The sequence below is a fragment of the Numida meleagris genome, chromosome 3 (genome assembly GCF_002078875.1).
Source record: "Numida meleagris isolate 19003 breed g44 Domestic line chromosome 3, NumMel1.0, whole genome shotgun sequence".
Lineage (NCBI taxonomy): Eukaryota > Metazoa > Chordata > Aves > Galliformes > Numididae > Numida > Numida meleagris.
The window spans coordinates 29,102,822-29,124,656 of NC_034411.1; the positions used below are offsets into that span (position 1 = coordinate 29,102,822).

The following is a 21,835-nucleotide window of genomic DNA, read 5'->3' on the forward strand; positions in this document are numbered from 1 at the left end:
TGCTCTTCTTTTAGTCAGTATTCAAGTAAGCTTCCACTCTGGCAAGGACAGGGGATCAGAGCTCATTCCTGGGAATGGTGTAATCCATAATCTTTTATTAAACTATTTTGAAGTTAACCGACCCTTGTCCTCACAATCTGAGATCAAGATTAACGTTGTTTTCTTCTGATTGCAGCTAGAATTCTACGAAAAATGAATGGGTGTTTCTACATAAACATTACATAGAATTTCCAGAGCACAAAGTTTGTGAAATTATATTTTGTTACTGATCTAAATGGTAGTTTGTTGCCTTGGAAACACCTCCTTTACTTCATCAATCAGTTTTTGAGAAGCCATATACTCCCTGGAGAAGCTGTTTGTTTGTATGAATGCTAAAGCTTCAACTAGGCTTGGGAGTGAAGTTTCTTACTCTCTATCTCAAGTTTGCTGTGGACTCTGGCCAAAATGCCATAGTTCAGGATCACAAGGGCAACTGCAGTGACTGGAACTGTGGTTTATGAAAGGGTCATTCTCCTGACTCCTTCCATGGTATTCTCCTTCAGGAAAAGGTGGTTTGTCTGTCTTTTATCCTGAAATGAGAGACAATTAGAGCATGATTCAGGAGGAGCCAGGAATTCTTGTAGATATGCTTGGAATGGTCTTAATCTTCTGTGGCTTCATGTTAGAATCATAGAGTCCTTAGTGTTGGGAGGGACCTTTAAAGGCCATCTGGTCCAACTCCCCTGCAATGAATAGGGACACGTACAGCTGCATCAGGTGCTCAGAGCCCCGTCCAGCCTGACCTTGAGTGTCTCCAGGGATGGTGTATCCACCACTTCTGTGGGCAACCTGTGCCTCACTGTAAAAGACTTTTTCCTTATATCCAACCTAAATTTACCCTCTTTAAGTTTGAAACTATTTCCCCTTGTCCTATCACCATGTTCCCCTGTGTATTACTTCATATCTTATTATTAGGGAGGCAGATAGGTTCAAATCTAGCTAATTAATCATTTATACCAACTTTATTTTCTTGATCTAAACTTTGTGCTTGTTTATTGTTGTTTTTTTTCCTGTGTAGGAAAGAGAAATATAATGTTCCAGAGATGGTAAAGACTGTAAGGAAGATGGCATCTCTGTTTACATATACATATGGATTAGCTCCCTGTTGCTGGTTTAAAAAGCTTTTTCTGAAAGCTGTATCCAAGTTCACCTGCAGTTGTGACTTGGTTCAGAGCCAAGTGAAGTTTTCAGTTGGTGTTAAGGAGGTGTTAAATAACACCTGGTGTTATTGTGGAGGTGTTGGTGTTAAATAACATTTCTCCCTTTGACAGCACTTGGTGATCACAGGCCAAGCCACAGCCATAAGCTGCTGGTGATGGTAGAGGGGCCAGGTATGATAGAAGATTTTAGAGAAGTACTTAAGCTGAGAAAGCTGGCAGTTGCCCAGAACTGATAACAAAGCACACACTGTGAGTGGGGGGAGGGAAGGGGAGAAAACTTGGGATGCAGCTGAAGGTGAGAGTGACTCCACAGTAAATGGAAAAAAAATAAACCTAAATTTCTCCAGGGAAGAAAAAGATGTAACACAGAAAAATCAAAAGAGAAGTGAACGCTATAGACTGTGTGCATTAATCTTCTGGAGATACTTAAATAGGCTGTCTCATTCCTCACTTTCTTCCTTCTTTTTTTTTTTTTTTTTTTTTGTCTTTAAGAGCAGAAGAGCTCTTTTAGAAGTGTAAATGAGACAGGTGTTTAATTTTTGCTCGTATGACTGTAGCTACATTGGGTTTGTTGAGACAAAGATGTGTGGAATGGTTTCACAGGTGGAGTGAGACATTCATTGTCAGTCATTTGTGGAAGTACAGCCCTGGAGCTGAATAGGGCTGAAAGGCAGTTAGACTGCAGCAGTGATTTTATTTTTATTTTAATTTGTGTTTATTTAACTGCAATAAGGAAATAAGGGTACTCCTTTAGGCAGAACCAGCAATGATTATTCTAATTGACAGCAGAGAGAAGGAAAGAAGGCTATTCCATCTGAAAATAAGTTTGCTTTGTGGTAGAAAACCATAGCTTCCTCATGGAGTTCCTAGTGAGCTTGAATGAAAGGAGGGAATTCCCTGCAGAAGGACACACACACAAAAAAAAAAGGCTTTGATTTGCGCTGGGATATAATGATCAATCGAACAAAAAGCGTGCACATGCAAGCATTAGTTTATGATGTTCGTAAGTAAAAACTTCAGAGCTGAGCAAAACCAAGCAGCAGACTGAATGTAAGCATTCTGAAAGCGTGTATTATCACAAAGTTAATCAGGCAGACAGCTGCATTTAAACAGACTGCTGTGAATAGAAGTCATGCTGGTTTTTTTTCTAACCATCAGCTATGATAAGGTTTGATGATGGAATTAGGCTTTGCATGCCACTATCAAGAAACAGAGCAGCCTCACTGATGAGAAAATGTGGCAGCTTCCAAATAAAGTTTCATTAACTCATGAAGCCCTATTAATCTAAAAGATCCTAATTTAAAGATCCTACAGCAATTAGCTCTATGGAGACTTATATATATATATGGTTCAAAATAGTATGCACATTGTTAGCTGAATATTTGCAGTAGTCTCAGTGACCCATAAATTATTATGATTATTTTAGAGGGGAAAAAAATAAGTACGGAGAAGTAAAATTACTCTCCTATGTTATTTAGCTTTCCTGTCAGTAGAAACCAAAACAGAACTGAGTTCTGAGAGTGTCTTTTTTTTCTATTTTAACCACCTGCTGCTTCCTTCTTGTACTTCCGAATTAGACACGTGGCATTTCAAGTTCCCAAAATAGCAAGGCCAGACTTCACAAGTTCAATATAGTAGTTGAGCAGTTGGTGGTATTAACTGATGTGTTAGATGGGGCAGATATCCCTTTTTGAAAAACTGGATTTGAGACTGTACTTCTGCTAGGTACCTCTGAATGCATCAGATCTCACAAGACACAACATAAATCATTAACCTAATTAAGAGAAAACAGAAAACCCTTAGGATTCCCCCCCGCAAATCTATGTAAAGCAAAGTGAAAAATGTCTCTAGTTCTCAAAGCCATGCTAAAGGAACCAAGCAGACGTGACCTTATATATATGTTTCAGTTCTTTAATAAGCTGTGAACCCACCAAGCAGTACTTCTGTTTTTTTTTTGTTTGCTCAAAAAAAAAAATATAGCAGCAGAGAGGAATCAGTAATTTTTCAGTGGGAAAACCGGAGAGGATTCAGTTGTCCTAACTGACTGTTTATTATCTGGGCTTCTCCTATGTATTCTATCAAAATGATAGACCGCTTTTAATTGCCCTTATGAAGAGAGCACTAACCAAAAGCAGATGTCGAGAGAAGCATATTAAGTTGTGGCAAGTATGCACCGATATATTTCCTTGAATACTCTCTCAGCCTACAGGAGTTTGCAATCCAATGACTTAGTGTGCCAGAAGTAATTTCTGCGTATTAATGGCCACTTATGGATTTCTTTCATGAATCTGCCTCTATAGGCACGCCTGTAGGAAGTCAAGCTCTGTCACTTCCACTTCTACTGTTCTCAGAAAAATCAATCTTTAATTTTTGATCACTGTTGCTGTGCTTCTAAGGTTGATTCTGGGTATAAGAAGTATTTATCCTTATTTCCACCCTCTAAGAATCCTTCACTTAAAGGGTCGCATCTTTCTAAGAGTGATGAACTTTACATTTCTTCCAGGAGTGACAGTTTATTCAAGTGGGTTTGATTTGTGTGAGTATTCAGACATCCCCATATCAGATTGTGGCAGGTACAGTGATCCTCACGGTTCATCATGTTATCTGGCTGTTTGATAACAGGATCTAACAGGGAGAGATGTAACCAGAGGCTTACAGCTGAAGGTGCTCTTGAAGGCCTCCTGTAAATATGTGAAGTGCCTCAATCCCAGAAGCACCTGGCGCACAGCGGACTCAGTGCTTGCTCTTTGCCAGTGAATGAGTCGTGTTACCTTCCTGTTGAGATGAGTGCGGGAACATGGTGCTATTCAGCGCAAGCATTTGAGCCTGCTCACAGCCTCTAAAGCTCTGTGTTTCCTGGTAGCAGCATCGCCTCAGGAGAAGTTAACACAACGACCTGGAGATGTTTCCTTCTTACAAAACACTGCAGTCAGAAACCATTGCCCCCAAGAATATAAAATAACTCTTCAAATATGGCAAGGGAGACCCTGGAATCTTAAATGGGTGACAAATCTGTTATTTCCCCCGACGCACACCCTCTACCATGAAACTAGAGTGTAAATTTGAAGATAAAAGTCCTGTTAGTCTCTTGAATTTTCCTTGTGTCGCCTATCATCTCAGCAGTCCTACATATTTAGTCTTGAAGATGCATATTCCAACATATGCCTGCTGGAATGCTAGCAGTCCTGCTCTCAGACGAATTTTTGTGAGCTTGATTAGATAAACTCGAGCACAAGAAAAAAACCCTTTGCATATAGTGTGTTTTCCATTCTCCTGCCTGATGTCCTGTTGATATGAACTTGGCAATTGTCACTATTACACAATATCAAGTTTTTAAAGCCATAAGCTTAAGACCCAGAGAGGCTTGTAAGAAACTGGGGCCGATTTGGCCCAAAGAAACAGAAGTTTGTTCACATAGAAGGTGGAAATCAGCAGTGGATGTTCTTGTAGAACATCATAGCACAGAATGTGGCAAGCCTCAGGAACCAAGGCATAAAATGCTTGACTTCACATCGTTGCATCACTTTACTTCTATGTGATTCGGGAACAAGAAACTGAATAGTTGTAAGCACCCGTGATCTTACAGCAGTTCCTTGCTTTTAGTATGAGAACTGGTCGCTCTGGAGAAAAGAGCTAATGGTCCATGTAAAGATGCTGATGGGTCTCTGCAAACTGCTTTTAATTCATTGCCATGTATACTTTCAGAAATCACTTATAGCATAGCATGCCTTCACCAGTAAAATGGGACAAAGCTGTGCTTTGCAGGCTTGAGGCACTGGTTTTCTCAGTGGATGTATAAACTACAACTTTAAAACCAATGGCTGATGCAAATCTGACCTGAGAATGATTCCTTTTGTTATCGTTAATGGAGGCTTCATGAGCAGTCTTACAGCTAGCATAGGGGTAGAGTTATTGCACAGCTGCGTGTCTTCCTCAGAAGTGATGAATTTTATCTATTCTTGACTACATTTTGCATTCAAGGATAATGGGCTCTCAAGGATATTTTTGGTCAGTGGGTGTGAAATACTTAGTGTACATGCTGTGACTAATATAGTTTTCTACACAACTCTATTCAATGTCTTTGATTTTATTGGCATGATAAAGCATAATTAGATGTGGGTGCTGCTAAGATGTCTGATACTTTGTTCTACCTTAATTCTGTACATTTCACCATAGTGACATCTGAGTTTTTCCCAGGTGGATTGAACAAAATTGGGCATCATGCTATTCCAGTCTAAATCCAATTTATTCCTACTTAAAGCCTCTGACTGGGCTTTCTGTAGGCATTTCTTGCACAGTTACCTATATGATCTACCATGTGCAACTTCCTGCTCTTCTGTAGGTGGTCTTTTCTTACAATCAGCACACTGTTTTTTGGCTTTCCTGACTTCTCAGCTCTTTGGTCTCTGAGGCACAGGATATCCTCTGTTAAAAGGGAAATGTAACAGTCTGAAGTTGCTGTAGTTCGTGGCTTTGCCAGCCTGCACTAGAATTGCCAGTCACATTAAGCTGCCATAAGGGAGTTTGCGGGATCTCATGTTATTGTCTCTTTGCAGGGTATCATCGAAGCCTACAAGAGTGGTGTAACCATCCAGGGAAACACCACTAGCCTGGGCAGGTGGGACTTCAGTGGGTCTTTCTTCTTCTCCATCTCTGCAATAACAACCATTGGTAAGAGTTCCCTGCCTACAGAGTGCCTTCATAGGTGGGAAAGAGGCAAGAGTAAGGACATGTACTATCAGACACTGTTCAGCTCTGGGAGACTTCATGTTGGTTGTTTATATCATAGCACCATATGGCTTCTCTATATCATGCAATGGATAAGCACATAAGAATTTATCCTGAGAAACAAGAAGTGCTTTGTCAGTGCCAGTGTAATAACAACCTCTATCTAGATGCAGGGATAATTAGCTCAGTACATACTAACATTAAGTTCCTCAGATTTTTGGTCACAAAGTAGTGTCGCTTCAAGGTGCTGCAATACCTGTACTTCCTGTATCTCAGAATGGCAGGGACCTCTGGAGGTCACTTGGCCCAGCCCCTGCTCAAGCAGGAAGGCACAGAGCAGGCCGCCCAGGGGCATGCCTGGGCAGCTTCTGAAGATCTTCAAGGAGGAGACTCCACAACCTCTTTCCTTATACTTTCTCATCTTTCTCGAGCATAGAGCTGTCTGAGAGGTACAGGGTGAATTGTGCATGAAGTGAGCTTTTCCTGTCACAAAGAGAGAGGGGAGTATTTTGAAAACCTCTTAATATTGAATGCTGATCCTTGGAGGGCTTATTTATGAATTATTCCGTATTTCTACTTGCATTGGATGAGAGCCTGCGTGTTTGGGTGAAAGTCTCGCAGCTGGATAAATGAAACAATTCAGTTAAGTTCCAGCAAATGAGTAATGCAAAGCCATGAAGGAATGATGGAAACAGGAGGGGAGAGAATGCAAACAATAAAATGGATTTATGCACAGCGTTACTTAATGCAGATACTATTAATTATTGTCAGTGCATATCCCCAGTCCCCCAAACCATTAATAATTTGCCCTGACATCTTTTCTCACTATGCGACTCAGTATTATGAAAACAATGGGGGAAAGAGAATGTGGTGTGGGGAGATACTCATTGAATATTCGTTTTTTTTTTTAAAAAAAAAAAAAACAAAACCTCATGGATCTCTTGAGTTATATTACATCTGTCAGCTCTCTTCAGTTTCAAACATATTTTAGATTCGGAATTCTTTTTGTGCACCCAGGTAGAGCTTTATTTTGAATTTTCTCTGATAGTTATTGAAGATGCATTGATTTCAGAACTTTAAGCCTCAAAACAAGAGCTGAGACAGAGACAGTTGTGGGTTTTCTTTTTTTCTTCACTTAAAATAAAATTCCTGTGAACTACTTCCTATTTCCCACCTAGACGCTTTCCTGTGCCACCTGATGTAGGGAACCTGCTTTGGCAGGAGGGGTGAACTCGATGATCTCCAGAGGTCCCGTCCAACCCCGACAATCCTGTCATTCTGTCATCTGCTCCTTTGCACGTGTTTGGTTCTGTGGGGCGTCTTACCATCGCTACGGGCTGCACCAGATGATGGCAGTGCTGGGTCGCCAAACGGGGCTGCGCGGGCTGTGGCTTTCCAGTGCGAAGCCCGGGCACTTCGTTCCAGCCTCTGGTACGAAGCAGCATCCATTCAGAGCTGCTTTGCTCCATCCTTAATCCTGATTAGTTTCTAAACTGTCAGAATTACTCTGTTTTACTGTGACCAATTATCCACAGTCCAGGAGAATCAAATTTGTCATGTTCAAATGTAAGGGCTTTTTGTGGTGTTGGCAGAGATCTAGACAAAACACCTCTGGCTGTCACTCTGTGAAAGCCTAAGCAACTCTTTCCTTTTTTCTTTAAGTAAACTTTCATGGCTTTCATGGCTGGGGTGGGGTGTGGGAAGACTTCGTACCACAGGGCAAAAAAACCAAATATGATAACTGCTTATATTTCACTGATGTAAAGCTGTAATTTCAGGAGACTTGCTAATGACTTTGTGATTGCTCAAGTCACCTCTATAAAGAGAACTTGGAATTGCTAGGCCTTTGATTTTGTTGTTTTGCTTTTTTTTTCCTTCTTCCAAGTTAAGCTGTTAATTGACAACAGGTTAGTACATTAACACTCTGTAGGTGATGGTATGTTGTAGAGGTGAAAAGCACAGCCCCTCAGAGTTTCACTTTGAGTCCTAAGTTAACCATCTACTTTGTTTATGCAAGTTCTTGAGACAGTCATTGGTACAACCTCATTGACCTGGATATCACTGCCTGGCGTGACTGTCCTTCCCAAAGAACTCAGTGAAGTTCAAAGGAGTGGCACTCAGTAGGAAGCTCCATATGGAAGGCACAGCTATGTTGGAAATAGCACAGTGGAGAAGTTTTCTTGAGAAGATGTGGTGATGCTTTTATGCTATGTGTGGCAAGGATGAGCTTCTCCTAGGTTGCAGATATGGAACCACTGGAAGCAGGTGGTTCAGCTCTGCAAAATTAATGGGTATTAGTTCCAACCAGTGTCTGACAAATGCTTTCTGGCAAATGGCTTCAGAAAGAGTAAAGCTAAAATGGTAATGGAGAAAAGAGATTTTTAAAAGGGAGGCAGAATAAAGATCATAGCAGAGAATCTGAAAGGATTCTACTCTCTGTGTTCAAGCTGCTGCAAGTTTTGGTTGGTTTGTGTTTTGTTTTGGTTTTATTTCTGGGTAGCTTATTTTCCATATTCTCCCTCTGCAACTGATGCTGTTCTTCCTTGCTGGCCTGTTATGCAATGTAATGTCTTTGAGGCTTTTACATCAGCTGGTTGTTTTTTTCTTAAACTTCTCAAACAGCACTGCCAAAGCTGTTATCTTTTACCTTATTACCTTTGCCCTGAGATGTTCTTTCCACTCTGTCAGCTCTTGGTTCTGTTTCAAGTGCTTTGCCCCCTTCAGTAGGCTTGGTGTGTTTCTCTGAAGTCCTTACCAGAACTTCTCTCTCATCTGCAGGAAGGGATGTTAGCTTCTTCCCCATTCATGCTAGCTAAGGGACATCAGCTGCTTTCCTCACTGACACATTTGACATCCTTATCACTCATGATGCAGTTCTTCTATGCTGTCCCCTTGTTCCATTTAAGTCAGTCTCATCTATTTCCAGCAGTGATTAAAAGCTGCACATAAATTTGGCTTAGAAAAAATGTAAGATTCTAACTTGCAGGCTGGGCATGCTTGGTGCTCTAATCCTGAGGGTTCAAAGAAGAGGTGTGTGTACCAGAAGTTGTCATTTGAAGAAGTGCATGCAAATATTGGTCAGCCTCGTAAATTGAATGGAACTGCAGTTAACTGGCAACTCTGCCCATGGCAGAGAGTTGGAACTAGCTAATCCTTAAGGCCTCCTACAACTTAAGTCATTCTATGATTACAATTTTTCATCACATGGGATTGACAATCCTGGCCTTCTGTCTATTCCTTCTCCTCACTGTTTTGATATTCTTCATTGCCTTCTTCATTACTGTATTTATGTGTTATGTCATCCCAAATATCATATGGTATCTCATTTTCTGTAGGAGCTCTCTCTTTATCTTGAAGAATAATCTTGAGAATAGTGCTAAATGTGCTTAAGGAAAGAGAAGCTAATTTGCTGTTGGTTTTATCCCTCAAACATCCTTATCCCTTATGATACAAGTCTCTCTGCTCTGTTTGCTCTCTTCCTAGTTAGCTTGGACTACCAGAACAGAAGTCAAAGCAAGTTAGGAGTTGGGCACAAGATTAAAGTTAAACACCACAGGGTGGTGAGATTTTTTTTTCCAGTTAGGTGGAAGGGAAAGGACTTGAGATTGAGGTTGTCTATGCTTGCTTAAAAGAAGGAAGAATATTTTTCTCTCACAGCCCAAGTATCTTCCATTATCTTAGGTGCATGGATGCTGTTACCTAGTGCTGTGTCCTTATTCCCAATGGCAAAGCAAGTATTCATTTGTATGAATTTAAGCTTGAAATAAAGCAGTAGAAGCAAGGAAACCATCTCACAGTATAAAAAAAGTAACGATAGCTCTTAGCAGCAGCCCCCCAAAGGAGCTAGCAAAGAGACGAGCAGACTGTTGATGAGTGACAGGTGGTGTTTCATATGTTTTTGCAGATAATTAGTACTTTGGCATGAATTATTCCTATGGGGGAAAAACAGCCAGTTCAGGGCTGGGAAGTACTGGTACTCCTGGCAGTGTAGGGTTTTAGACCAACAAGAGCTTGTCTCTGAAACTCTGTAGTGCTGCCCAGTATGTGATGGAGCTCCTGTGCAATGGCTTCTGCCCATTGCTGCATGATGATCTCCTGGGAAATCTAGTTAAAACACCTTGATGTCTTAAAGTATTTAAAATGTGGAATAACAGGCTAGGGTCACTTTCACATTTTGATCCTCTTGTTTGTTCAGGGGTGTTCTCTGATCAAGAATACTGTACCTTTGATGCACTGACCTTTTCCCTGCCCTGTGACATCCAGTAGAGCTGCTATACAGGCTGGTTCAAGTAGGACACAACAGTCCATGGGAGGTCACCAAGGGATTGTGGAGATGGTGTTTCCACCAATGTTCTCTGAGCTGTTGCCTGAATTCAGAGGAGCATATTCATTCTGCTCTCCTGCCACGTGCCATCTTGTCCTGTTTGGACTAAGTACATTATGCAGCCTCCAGTATACACACAGTATAGAAGAAGGCTCCAGTACTCATCCTGATCTTCCACAGAGGGTTTTAAGTCACGGACTCAAGGAGTGTGCAACCAGATGTTGCTGTTGCCTGTAACTCCTTGGAGCCAAAATTAATAAATAATTTGGCTCAAATATGTTTTTAATATTAGTTACTGATCTCTACTTCATCACAGCATCAGCTAAAATGAATAGTGAGGAGCATCTCCCCTATATCCACTAAATATCAGAATCTAAATGGGGTCCTCCGTATTAGATGCATTTCCTGAGATTCTAGGCAATCACTGCCATCTTCTCTACCTACACTGAATTTAAATATCTTATTTTTTTCCTCAATGCAACATATGAATTTGTCATGAATAAAACTTGCATTTAGCCTGAATGAAAATATTCAAGTCACTTTTAAGAAGCACAAGGAAAAGAAAAGTTTATATCTTCTGAGAGGTGTTAGAGGAGGAGCTGGCAGTGTACTTCTTGCCAGGAGTTCATTGGTTTGAGCACTCCTGAGTGTAGCAGAGCAGTGTGAAGTTTTTTCCTGTATCTGGAGATCTCCCTAACTGCCAAATGAAACATCTTTCTCAGAGTAATTAAATGTGTAATGCAAGGTAGTGTAATTATAGCAATGGCATCCCTTGCTGGACTACCCAACAGGCCTGTGGATCAGACATTTGTTGTAAGGCAAGGTACCTGGCTCCCAGGCTTTGCTGAGTGTTTTAGTGTCCAAAGCAAAATACTGTTAACAGGTGAGGCTGAGAGCCCTTCCCTGATCCCACACAAGAGCATCTTTTAACCTTGGGATTATGATGCTCCAAAATCTCCCCAAAAATGTGTTTGAATGCTCAAACCACTGATAAAGTTACTAGCTGGAGAAGTGATTCTTCCACTGGCAGTTTTTATGAAAAGATACTTCTGTATTTTCCCTCAACTGAAATTTGGTGAATTTGCAGATGTCTTTCAACTCACAGAGGATGCTTTCACTTCAATTCCCTCCCCCCCCCCCCCCCCCCCATTCTAAGTGCTTTTTGCTTAAGATACTATTTTATGGCTAAGCAGTGAGAACAGGGTCCAAACAAGCCACCCGTTGTCAGTACCAGGAAGTAAGCGGTTGCATTGGCCAAACTGGGAGCACTGTTGTTGGGATACTGTCATGTGAGTGAAGAGAGATTTTTACTAATTCTCTATTAATCACACCTCAGTATCCTCCTCTTAACAAGTCCTCAGAGCCTCTGAATCCCTTATGAGACTGAATGTGTACAAATCCATGGGGCCGGATGACGTGCATCCCAGGGTCCTAAGGGAGCTGGCTAATGTGGTTGCTGAGCTGCTCTCTGTCATATTTGAAAAGCTGTGTCTGTCAGGCAAAGTCCTCAGGGACTGGAAAAAGAGAAACATTACTCCCATTTACAAGAAAGACAGGAAGGAGGACCCAGGGAACTACAGGCTTGTGAGCCTCACCTCTGTGCCTGGGAAGATCATGGAGCAGATCCTCCTGGAAGACATGCTAATGCATGTGAGGGATGAGCAGGTGATCCAAGACAGCCAGCGTGGCTTTACCAAGGGAGGGTTGTACCCAACCAATCTGGTGGCCTTCTATGGGGGAGTGACAGCATTGATGGACAAAGGGAAGGCAACTGATGTCATCTACCTGGACTTCTGCAAGGCCTTTGACATGGACCCTCACCTCTTATCTCTAAATTGGAGAGAGGTGGATTTGAAGGGTGGGCTATTCAGTGGATAAGGAATTGGTTGGAATGTTGCAGCCAGAGGGTTGTGGTCAATGGCTCTATGTCCAGGCAGAGGCTGGTAACAAGTAGAATCCATCTTGGGTCTGGTACTCTTTAACATCTTTATCAGTGACATAGGTGATGGGATTGAGTGCACCCTCAGCAAGTTTGTTGATGACACCAAGCTGAGCAGTGCAGTTGATAAAGCAGAAGGAAAGTATGCCAGCCAGAGGGACCTTGTTAAACTCTTGTTAATCTACCCTGGCCTTTGGACTAGACATATAGGTATCCATGTCATTGTTTATAGCGTATATTCTTACAACCCAAATCATTATGTGATTCTATATGAATCTCTGTTATTATAAACCTCATGAAGGAATGGGTAACTGAAAATTACTCTCTTCCATAAATTGAATGAGGGCAATTATACTACCGTGGACCTTCATATGTCATTGAATTTGCTGTTCGAAATGAAATGTACAGCCTAACTTGAGATGCTCTCCATTCAGCAGCACAGTGTGGGATCTCTAAAATCCTGAAGGTGGCTGTGCTTCACTGAGTGACATGACTGGCCACTGTTCTTCCTCTTTTTCCTGACTTCTTTTCCCCTCCTACGGAGATTAGATAGCCTGGAAAACTATGGTTTAAAAAAAAAAAAAAAAAAAAAAACTAAAAAAGAAACTAAACCTGTGGAATATCTGGCCATAGTTCATGTGACTCGTATTCAGGCTTCAGCCTTACAGTAAGCACATCCCAGCTCTGTACCGTGGCTCTGGATCAATCTTAAAATCACTTTAAATACCAAAAAGTGAAAAACTGGAACCAATCCACTGAGATGTGCCACAGTCAGTGTGACACAAATCACGCACATTGCTCAAATTCACTTACATGGTAGCATAAAACAGATTTGTTTGCCTGCATGTCTATCATTTATCACACCTGGTAGTCTAGAAATGGTGAAAGGCAGCAGAAGTGACTCAGTAATTACATATAGCAGAGGGGAAAGTGTATAAGCTTGTAGAGTTGCTCATAAGTGAAGAATACAGTATTGGAGTTAAGGCAGCTCTACAGTCTTAATTTAGCCCCTTTGTTTGACTGTATTTCAAAACAGCCTTTATTTATGTAACAGCATCCCATTCTTTCCCAGGGGCTCTGCACCTTCCCAGGCACAGGCTGTTGGAGCCATTGCTTTGGAGATATGTTATGTGTTAATATGTACGTTAAAACCATAGTCCCATAAATCATTCAAACCTAAAAGTATTAGAGGTGAAGCCATCCAGATTGGAGAAGAAAAAAAGTTAGTATTTGTAGGGGTAGGAAGGAGGCGAAAATACATACTTTAAGACAGTTTGCTGCCAAACCTCTTTTTTCTGGTTTTGTTTTGTTTTTCCAGTGTATGTTATAATTAACTGTTTGTGGAGTCACCCGTAGTGAGAGATTTTCTCAGCACAGAGGTTGGTGCATAAGTTCATGATTGCATATCATTCTATGTAGCTGGTTGGTGATTTACTGCAGTCAGCGTGGGATGGACATTAGTGAAGGAATGGGGATCCCATGATGCCAGTAGTGGATGTTTGTGCCCACTTCTCTCCTGTAGAGAGCCCAGCCACTGGACTCCTCCCTTCTCGGGCTACTCTTTTGTCCCAGGGCTGCACCACTTACAAGCATGGTAGCAAGGCGCTACCATGGGGAGCACCTCCTGGTTTGTACCAAGCCAAAAGCTGTGTATTGCTGGGAGGATGTATTCCTGGCAAAAATAAAAGTTTAGCCTTGTATGTAGAGATGCACAAATTATTAATGAGTAACAGTGATTTTGTAATCTAGTCAAGGCTATAGGTCTCTAAGTAGACCTATACTGTTGAAGTTTGCATCATGTGCTAGTACTTTGTCTTAAAAACATCCTCTGAAAGAAACTGAAATTAGATTTGATTTTTTTTGTGGCACAAAACACTTGAAATTACATAAGTGTCAGTCTGCAAATTTACAGGATATTTTAAAAATCAAGCATGGAGAAAAAAGGACAAACACTGCAGTGGTGTTGTTGAAGCCATGATGATCTGAGCCGTGATACAAGCAAGTCTCTCTTTTTTTAAGATCAGTTAATGCTTTAAAAAAAGAAAATAAAGGGCAATCTTTCAAACATGCTTCTTTCTTCTTTATATCTGAAATTGAAGAATTTTACTTGGGCTAAATATATATATTTTTTAAATTTATTGACTCGTGGCAAACAACTTGACAATAAGGAGTATTTGATGCTTGTGATGCAGAAGAGAAGTATAAGCAAGGAGGCAGTGGTAAGTTCACTTGTCCAGTGGGACAAAGGTAATATTACTAAAACACTATTGTTTTGATTCAGAGACCTTCTGACAGCCATGCAGGATCATTTACCAGCAAACTTGATGCCAACAATGATTACAAAAATTGAACTAAACGGATGTTTTGCATTTACGTCAAATCCTAGCCAGGGCAGTGGGTAGGGAAGAGGAAATTCACTGGTAAATGGAAAAAGAACTAAGTAAAGTTGGCAGGGAATGACATTTTATTTTCCAACCTACAATAGGATGTGACAAACAATAGATGTAGTTTACAGTTACTTATAAAAACAAAAAAAAAAAGATCCTTTTGGAACAGTGACCTTCTCTAACTTTAGTAGAAGATGGTGGTTCACTCTTCTAGAGGAGGAGAGCAAGCAAAGAGAATGTTTTAGATTTAATGCCTGATTCCTCCCTATCCAGGCTATGGGAACCTAAGCCCCAGCACTGTGGCTGGTCGAATTTTCTGCATCTTTTTTGCACTTCTTGGGATCCCATTGAACCTTGTCCTCCTGAATGAAATTGGGCAGCTGATGTTGTTGGGGGTTCAGCGTGCTGCCCATCGCCTAGAGGAGACATTTCACTGGAAGGTAAGCAATGTGGCTAGGTACACTGCACCCTTAAGTTTGGGGAGAGAAAGAACATTGTCTGGTATTTTGGATCCTCTGACTAACAAGGACATACCTTCTTGGCCAAAAATGCAATAGTACTCAGGAGTAACGGGAAATGAATAAATTTGGTTATGACAGCCCTATGAGGTGTCAGAAAAGGTCATTTATTAATTGATGGAACTTCTGTGATGAATGGCTTCCCTTCCAGCAAGAGAATTGCCAGAGCCTTAGAGCCATTAACAATCCTAGGATAGCTAGTTTGCTTATCATCAGTAATGGTTGGAATTCCTTATTCAAGTTACATGGGAGCGTGTGTGAAATAAGATCTAAAATGGCATGATTTTGGACTCATGAAAAGGATGACCAGTTTGTGTTGACCAAAAGAGCCATACTGTTTATTTTAGTGGAATGTTGTGAATGCTTGTGTTTTTATGGAGTCTGATATCACCTTCAACTAGAAAGTGAGCTTTACTTTCCATGACACATTTCCTGTGAGGAGTTGTTGTTTTGTTTTACTAGATTAAAGCTGCCCCGCTGATGAAGACCTGTGCACTAGTAGCAGGGTTGTTCTTGTTCCTCCTACTACCTCCACTGTTGTTCTCTGACAAAGAAGGATGGACTTATGAAGAGGGTTTTTATTATTCCTTCATTACTCTCAGCACTATAGGGTTTGGAGACTATGTGATTGGTGAGTAGTTCAAATTTAATTGCTTTTACTTACTCAGCATCAAAGCCAAAACTGCAGCGTATCAAGTTCTCGCCTTGGCAGTCTTACACTAGTAGCAATCTACAGGTGTGACAACCAATCTGTTGTAGCAGGTGCTGGATAGGTTGGAGAAGACACTATTTCTGATACAGGAATACCATGTGTGGAAGAACATTTCCATGTCAATAAGTAATCTTTCAGCATTCAGGAGATCTGTCTCTTGAGTGAGTACGACACTAGGCTGGAGTGCTGTTTTTAATCACAACAGTCACTGATGGTGCACACCACTGCACTAGCAATGTTTAGTTTTAAAGATGCTACTCTGCATTACCATTAACAGACAGTGAACATTTCTCGGTTGAAACCCCAGGTAACACTTTCTAGAAGCAACTTCATGTTTAGGCATAGACTATCAGGCACCAAGCACCATCTAGTTTTGGTTGCCATAGCATTTTGTCAGAGGAAATGGGTTTGGACCAATGCCTGATGAATTTGCTGAAAGAGAGGACACACCTCTTTGATAAAGACATTAACAGTAAATGATTATAAAAACACATGCACCCCTGAATACCTGCAAGACAGACTAAAACATCTTAATATGAATTCTTTTTCATTTCTTCGTAGTGCTTGCTTGATGCTTGGACAACTTAAAGATGGTTAGCATAGAACTGGTCTAAAATGGATCAAAGTCATGAGTAGAGCTTGTCTAGACACACTTAAACTAGCTTGAATCAGGTTAGCTTGGGCAAGGGTATCTAAATGGAGCTTAACAAAAGCTAGCCACTTCAACATTTTATAGATGTTTCTGAACTCTGCTGCAGCAAATTTCTCTCAGTTCCTGATTGATTTTGAAGCTCTTCTTTAGTACACTCTCTCACTTCCAGACATGCCTTCACCAATATGGTACCTTTGTACCACCATAAATGCATTGGTTCATATGCAAATAAGTGAATGCATGTCAGTGGCCTGTGGTACGTAAAGACCAGACGATTTTGGCCTTACAATATTGTGTTTGGGGTTTATTTCTCAGTATAAAAATAAGTGAAGCCAGGACATGAGTTCATGCTTTATTTTGTGACTGTCACACTGCCTCCCCAGTTAGCATGATCCCTGGCACTGTTCTGGACCAGGTACAATCTGGGGAGTATCACATGTTGGGAGTAATGCTCATTGTCCCCTTTTGAAACAGCTGCTCTGTCTTTGAAAAATAAGCCAGGCAATAGCACTTTAAATTAAAGTTATAAAGCTGGCTATAGAACACACTATTTAGTAATATTGATGTAGCTTCTCCTACTGCCTCTGAAATCTATTAATTTACACTCAGGAAGCCCTTCTATAAGAAACATTTTACTGTGTAGGTCCTAAACTGCTTCCGAACTTCTCGTCCCCAAGACTGTGCATATCAGATGATCTCCTAGGAAGACTCAAATAGTCATTTTCTCTTATTGTCATTTATTATTTAGAAGGTTAAATTTTTTATACCTTTTGAACATGGCATTGGTGAAAGGTGCTTGTTTGCAGGTTGAATATAATACTCTGGCACACATTCACCTTGTTACAGTAAGCCAGCCCAAGGAGCAGTTAGGACATAGGTGGTTGGTAACTCCCAAGCATTTATCAGTTACTAGTGATAATCTCAAAATGCCTTGCAGTACCATTATATTGAAAATACATATAGTACATATTATAAACTATATAATAATACAAAATCAATGGATGCAACGTAGCTCCACTAACCAGTAACTACTTTCACAATCTTGTAGACTGTAACAGTTATGGGACTTGCTAGTCTTTGCAGGCAATGACAGCACAGAATTAGTACATACAACTGGTCACAGACGATAAACACCTAAATACCTGCCTCTGTGGATGTCCCATATCAACCCAGCCCTATGTGTAAGTTTCACTGGGACTTGGTTACAGGGTGTGACCTCCAGGCTTTCAGAGGCACCATGTCATATATGTTACCTTCTCTCACTCTGTCCCCAAAAAATCTAGTGCTCTGCAGTATCTGCTATGCTGCAGGTGTTCACTTATAAAGTTACAAACTTTTTTACAGTAAGGAAAATAAAAAAATGAGGCCTGAGAATCAGTAGAGATGAGTCCATTCAGAGACTGCTGCAGCTGGTTTGTATCTTGTAACTTTCTTGAGTTTTTTTAATCTTATCCCAGCCTGCTCTACAAATACAGCCCAGTTACTTCATAAGGCTAAGCTTGTTACTTTATTTTGCCTGTGTTATTATTTCTAATGTTGCTACAGATACCATCTTAGCCCATAGAAGCCTCTTAGCACTAAACATTGTGGGAATGGAACCCAAAATGTGACTCTGCTCCAAAGGGATCACTGACTGTTTAACTGAGCAATCAGACAGGTAACGTAATATAAAGCTGTTTTTAAAGGGAGCTTACAAGCAGGAGGTGGACCAACCATTCTATGATTACAAGGCTTTGGACTACTTTGTGTCCCTTCCCTCACAGCAGGCTTAACGAGGTATGTAGACCAGTACATTCTCTGCTTGCAGGAAACCCCTGTTACGTACTAATACAATATTGTAAAGCTGAGTGAGTGATGCAAGAAAAAAAAGAGAAACTGTACTTAAATGCGAACAATTTAACTTACAAACAGCTCTGATTTTGGGTTCATTTTTTCCATGATTAATCTTCATAGTTCCTAGTTCTTTGTCTCTGCTTTACATGAAATGCCTTCTTTGAGGCAGTCTTTATTCAATGTCAAAATGTTTGGGATGATTCTTTTGTAGGGATTAACCCAGACCGCACCTATCCAAGCTGGTATAAGAATGTAATCTCTCTTTGGATCCTCTTTGGGATGGCCTGGCTTGCACTGGTTATCAAATTTTGCATCAACTTACTGGAGAGCTCCAGTGACTTCTGTCAGTGCAACAGGAAGAGCATAGAGTCATCAGAAGACTTAATGGATGATGGCAAAAAGAGTATGACAGGACTTCACAATGTGGAGAGCTGCAATGATGAAGACACAAAAGCAGGAGGATCAGGTGGATGTCACACCCACACAGCTTCTACAGAAGCGCTTTAGGGGAGAAATATACCCTTGGTGTTTCTCACATTCCAATACACCAGAGATCACTGCTTAGAGATGTGGGAATGGAGCTGCCCTGAAATTCACACTGGGATGCAACCTGCTTGTTGAGTGTGGAATGATTCTATTCTGAATTGAAAATAGCAACAAAATATTTCATTTGTAGCACCACCGAGAATAAGCAACAGGACTTTTGACCAACCAGAATTAGACTGTCAGAGATAATACCTACATTGCCACTTCAGTATGAGGTAAACTTTGATATCTGCACCCAGCACTGTCCACTGCCTTTTATGTAGTTTATGTAGCCTCCAGTTCTATATATGGTATTTTGCAAATACCACAACTAGAAAAGGAAGCAAATTGTATGTTGCCAAAAGACTCAGTGAAAATATTCTTCTCAACAACCTGGCAGTGACTACAAATGATCTCCATCACCTCTGTGTTTGTGCTTGCCAAAGGTGGTAATGTTCTATTAGCACTTCTTCAGTAGTCAGCAAGAGTTAAGAAAGGGAGTTAGTGGAAATCTCAGGTTGTCATTGGAAAACTGATGCAAAACAAATAATAACTGGTTTTTTTTAATGGATAATTCCTTAACAGCCTCCTGCACAATCTTTTCTGTTCTCCTATGTTTGTTCTCCTGTGTTTTGTCTTGTACATCCAACAGTGGAAGTAAACAATTGAGTTTTGATTAATGTTCATAATGGGCTAGCCCACAGTAAGGCCGAAGTGCAGTTTTTAAGTGTATCACTGTTCTACAACATAAAATGGGATACTCTTCTGCATTATCTTCCATGTGCAAAACTCAGCAAATATTGCAGTATCATAGAAGCCAGATGTCCAGGGGATAATAGTAATTTCTGCTGTCAAAGGATAAGAATGACTCTGCTAAATCTATTTCAAGTTTTATTTGAAATGTTGCAGCTCTGGGGTTTTTTACCAACTCTATTCTTGCATAAGAAGGCTTAGCTTGAAAAGAGTTTCCTCTATTTTATTTGAATGTCTAGAGTATTAATCCAATGTATTTCAAAACTACTGTGTTTTTGTGAGTGAGGTGTTCATAAGTTCTCTAGAGCTTTGAGCACCCCATACCTACTGAAGTACAAGCATCTGCGTGCCTTAGGGGACAGCTAATATCACTTCTGAGAGCTGGAAGGAGGAGGAACTTCAGGAGTAGTCCTGAAAAAGGAAAAAACAGTAATTCTTCATAGATTTTAGTGCTTCCACTGTATGTTGGTGTTCGTCAACAAACCTAAGCATGTGGCTGAGTCTCAAAGTGGCTCAATATCTGTACCAGCAAACCTTACTGATTTACTTCCTTCCACAGCTGTGCGTATACATTGCCCAGCAGTTTCCCCGCTAGCAGTCTTGCCACAAACTCTCTGATACTGCATACCTAGTGGGAGGAGGCTTATCTGAACTGCTAACTGATCTTCCAGAGCTGCAAGCTGACTGCTTGTGTCCTAGACCACCTAAAAACATGAAATAAATTGGTCAAATACTACCCTGCCTGAATTCTCTGATGGCCTGTTAGCATGTTATCATTTGTAAGTAACATTTTATTGATAGTTAATCAGATGGCTTATTGTATCTTACTCCCCACAAACTGCTGTGCCTCTCCCCTTTCTGTTATTTATAAAGCTGTGCTGTGGTTAAATGACATGGATGAATTGGTTCCCAGAGGGATGGGGAGAAAATGGAATTTTGCAACATCACGAAATCGTCATCACATCATCTACTCTACTAAAATATGAAAGGTTATCTACTCAAGGGTAAAATAAAGAAAACAAAAGCATGGTGCTGTTATCGTTCTTGTCACAGTGAACTTTCTGTCTCCTGTAATCTCCATTGGAAAATTACAGATGCTTCTTGATTATTATTTTTATAACATCTCTTCCTGTTCAAATAAAAGTGCAGTTTCCATTAGCGATTTCAGGCTATACTTTCACTTTTACTATTATTTGCAAGTGAATTCTTCCCTGTTATCCTGTGTTTTCCTTGTTGAGGAGGAGGGGCTGGAAACAGGTTTGGTTAGTAATAGTAGTTGTAAATGTTTAAGTAACATCAATATCCAAAGACTTTTTCACAATCATGTAGAGCATCATGCCCTTCTGACCTTTATACAGTTTTCCAGGAAATGAACACCTTAAAGAAAGAAAATAGGCTTCCCTTTAGCTCCCCATGCAAAGAACAAATCCTGGTTTCAGCCTCTCTTTTTCATGCTGGCTCTTTCAGTCGGTCCAAATGAGATGTTTATCCCTTAGGGAGAGATTTGTCCAGAAATACGTAATAAGATGTTACAGCAACATAGTACAGATTGATCAGAACTGTGCAGTTTCTAATAATCTAGTTGACTACAGTATTTTAAAATCCTTATACTAGAACAAAAGGCAGAGCTTTTTTTCTATACTAGTCTCTGGGTAAAAAAAAAAATCCAGGATGTTATTTTTCTCACTGTTGTGGGCTGATGAGATCTTATCTTACAGCTGATATCTTATCTTACAGCTGATATCCAGCTCAGGTTAGAGCTAAGACTGTCTGCCCTGGAAAAGAAAAGGCTCAGAGATGTCTAATCAATGTCCACATGTTTCAGAGGAGAAGGTACAAATAGGATGGAACTAAGCACTTTTCAGAGGTGCCTGGTGCCAGGACAAGAGGCAATGGTCACAATCTGGAATGCAGGAGGTGCCAAGTGAGCATCAGTCAGCACCTTTTTACTGTGAGGGTTACCAAGCACTGGTACAAGTTGTCCAGAGAGGTTGTGGAGTCTCCCTCCTTGGAGATGCTCAGAAGTCATATAGATGTGGTTTTGGACAACTGGCTGTTGTGACCCTGCTTGAGCAGCGGTTGGACCAGATGAGCTCCAGAAGTTCCTCCACCTCAGGCATTCTGCATTCAAGGTCAAGCCACCATCCTTCTCGTAGTCCGTGACTGTTACTGGTTTGCCAGTATCTCTTAAAACATACAGCTTGCACTCACAGTAGAGTGAGTGTTTAGTTTATTCTGCAAATATTCTGGCTGATAGAAGAGGGG

The 21,835-nt window shown here is 40.7% G+C and overlaps 1 protein-coding gene across 1 annotated transcript in view; it reads left to right on the plus strand.

The window, feature by feature from the left end:
* KCNK17 (potassium two pore domain channel subfamily K member 17) overlaps window positions 1-20,732 on the plus strand; it is a 26,565-nt gene extending 5,833 nt beyond the window's left edge. The window contains exons 2-5 of the mRNA XM_021393001.1: window positions 5,756-5,870; window positions 14,851-15,017; window positions 15,558-15,726; window positions 18,504-20,732. Of these exons, the coding sequence (XP_021248676.1) occupies window positions 5,756-5,870; window positions 14,851-15,017; window positions 15,558-15,726; window positions 18,504-18,799 (747 nt within the window). The 3' untranslated portion in view covers window positions 18,800-20,732. The remainder of the gene's footprint in view (window positions 1-5,755; window positions 5,871-14,850; window positions 15,018-15,557; window positions 15,727-18,503) is intronic.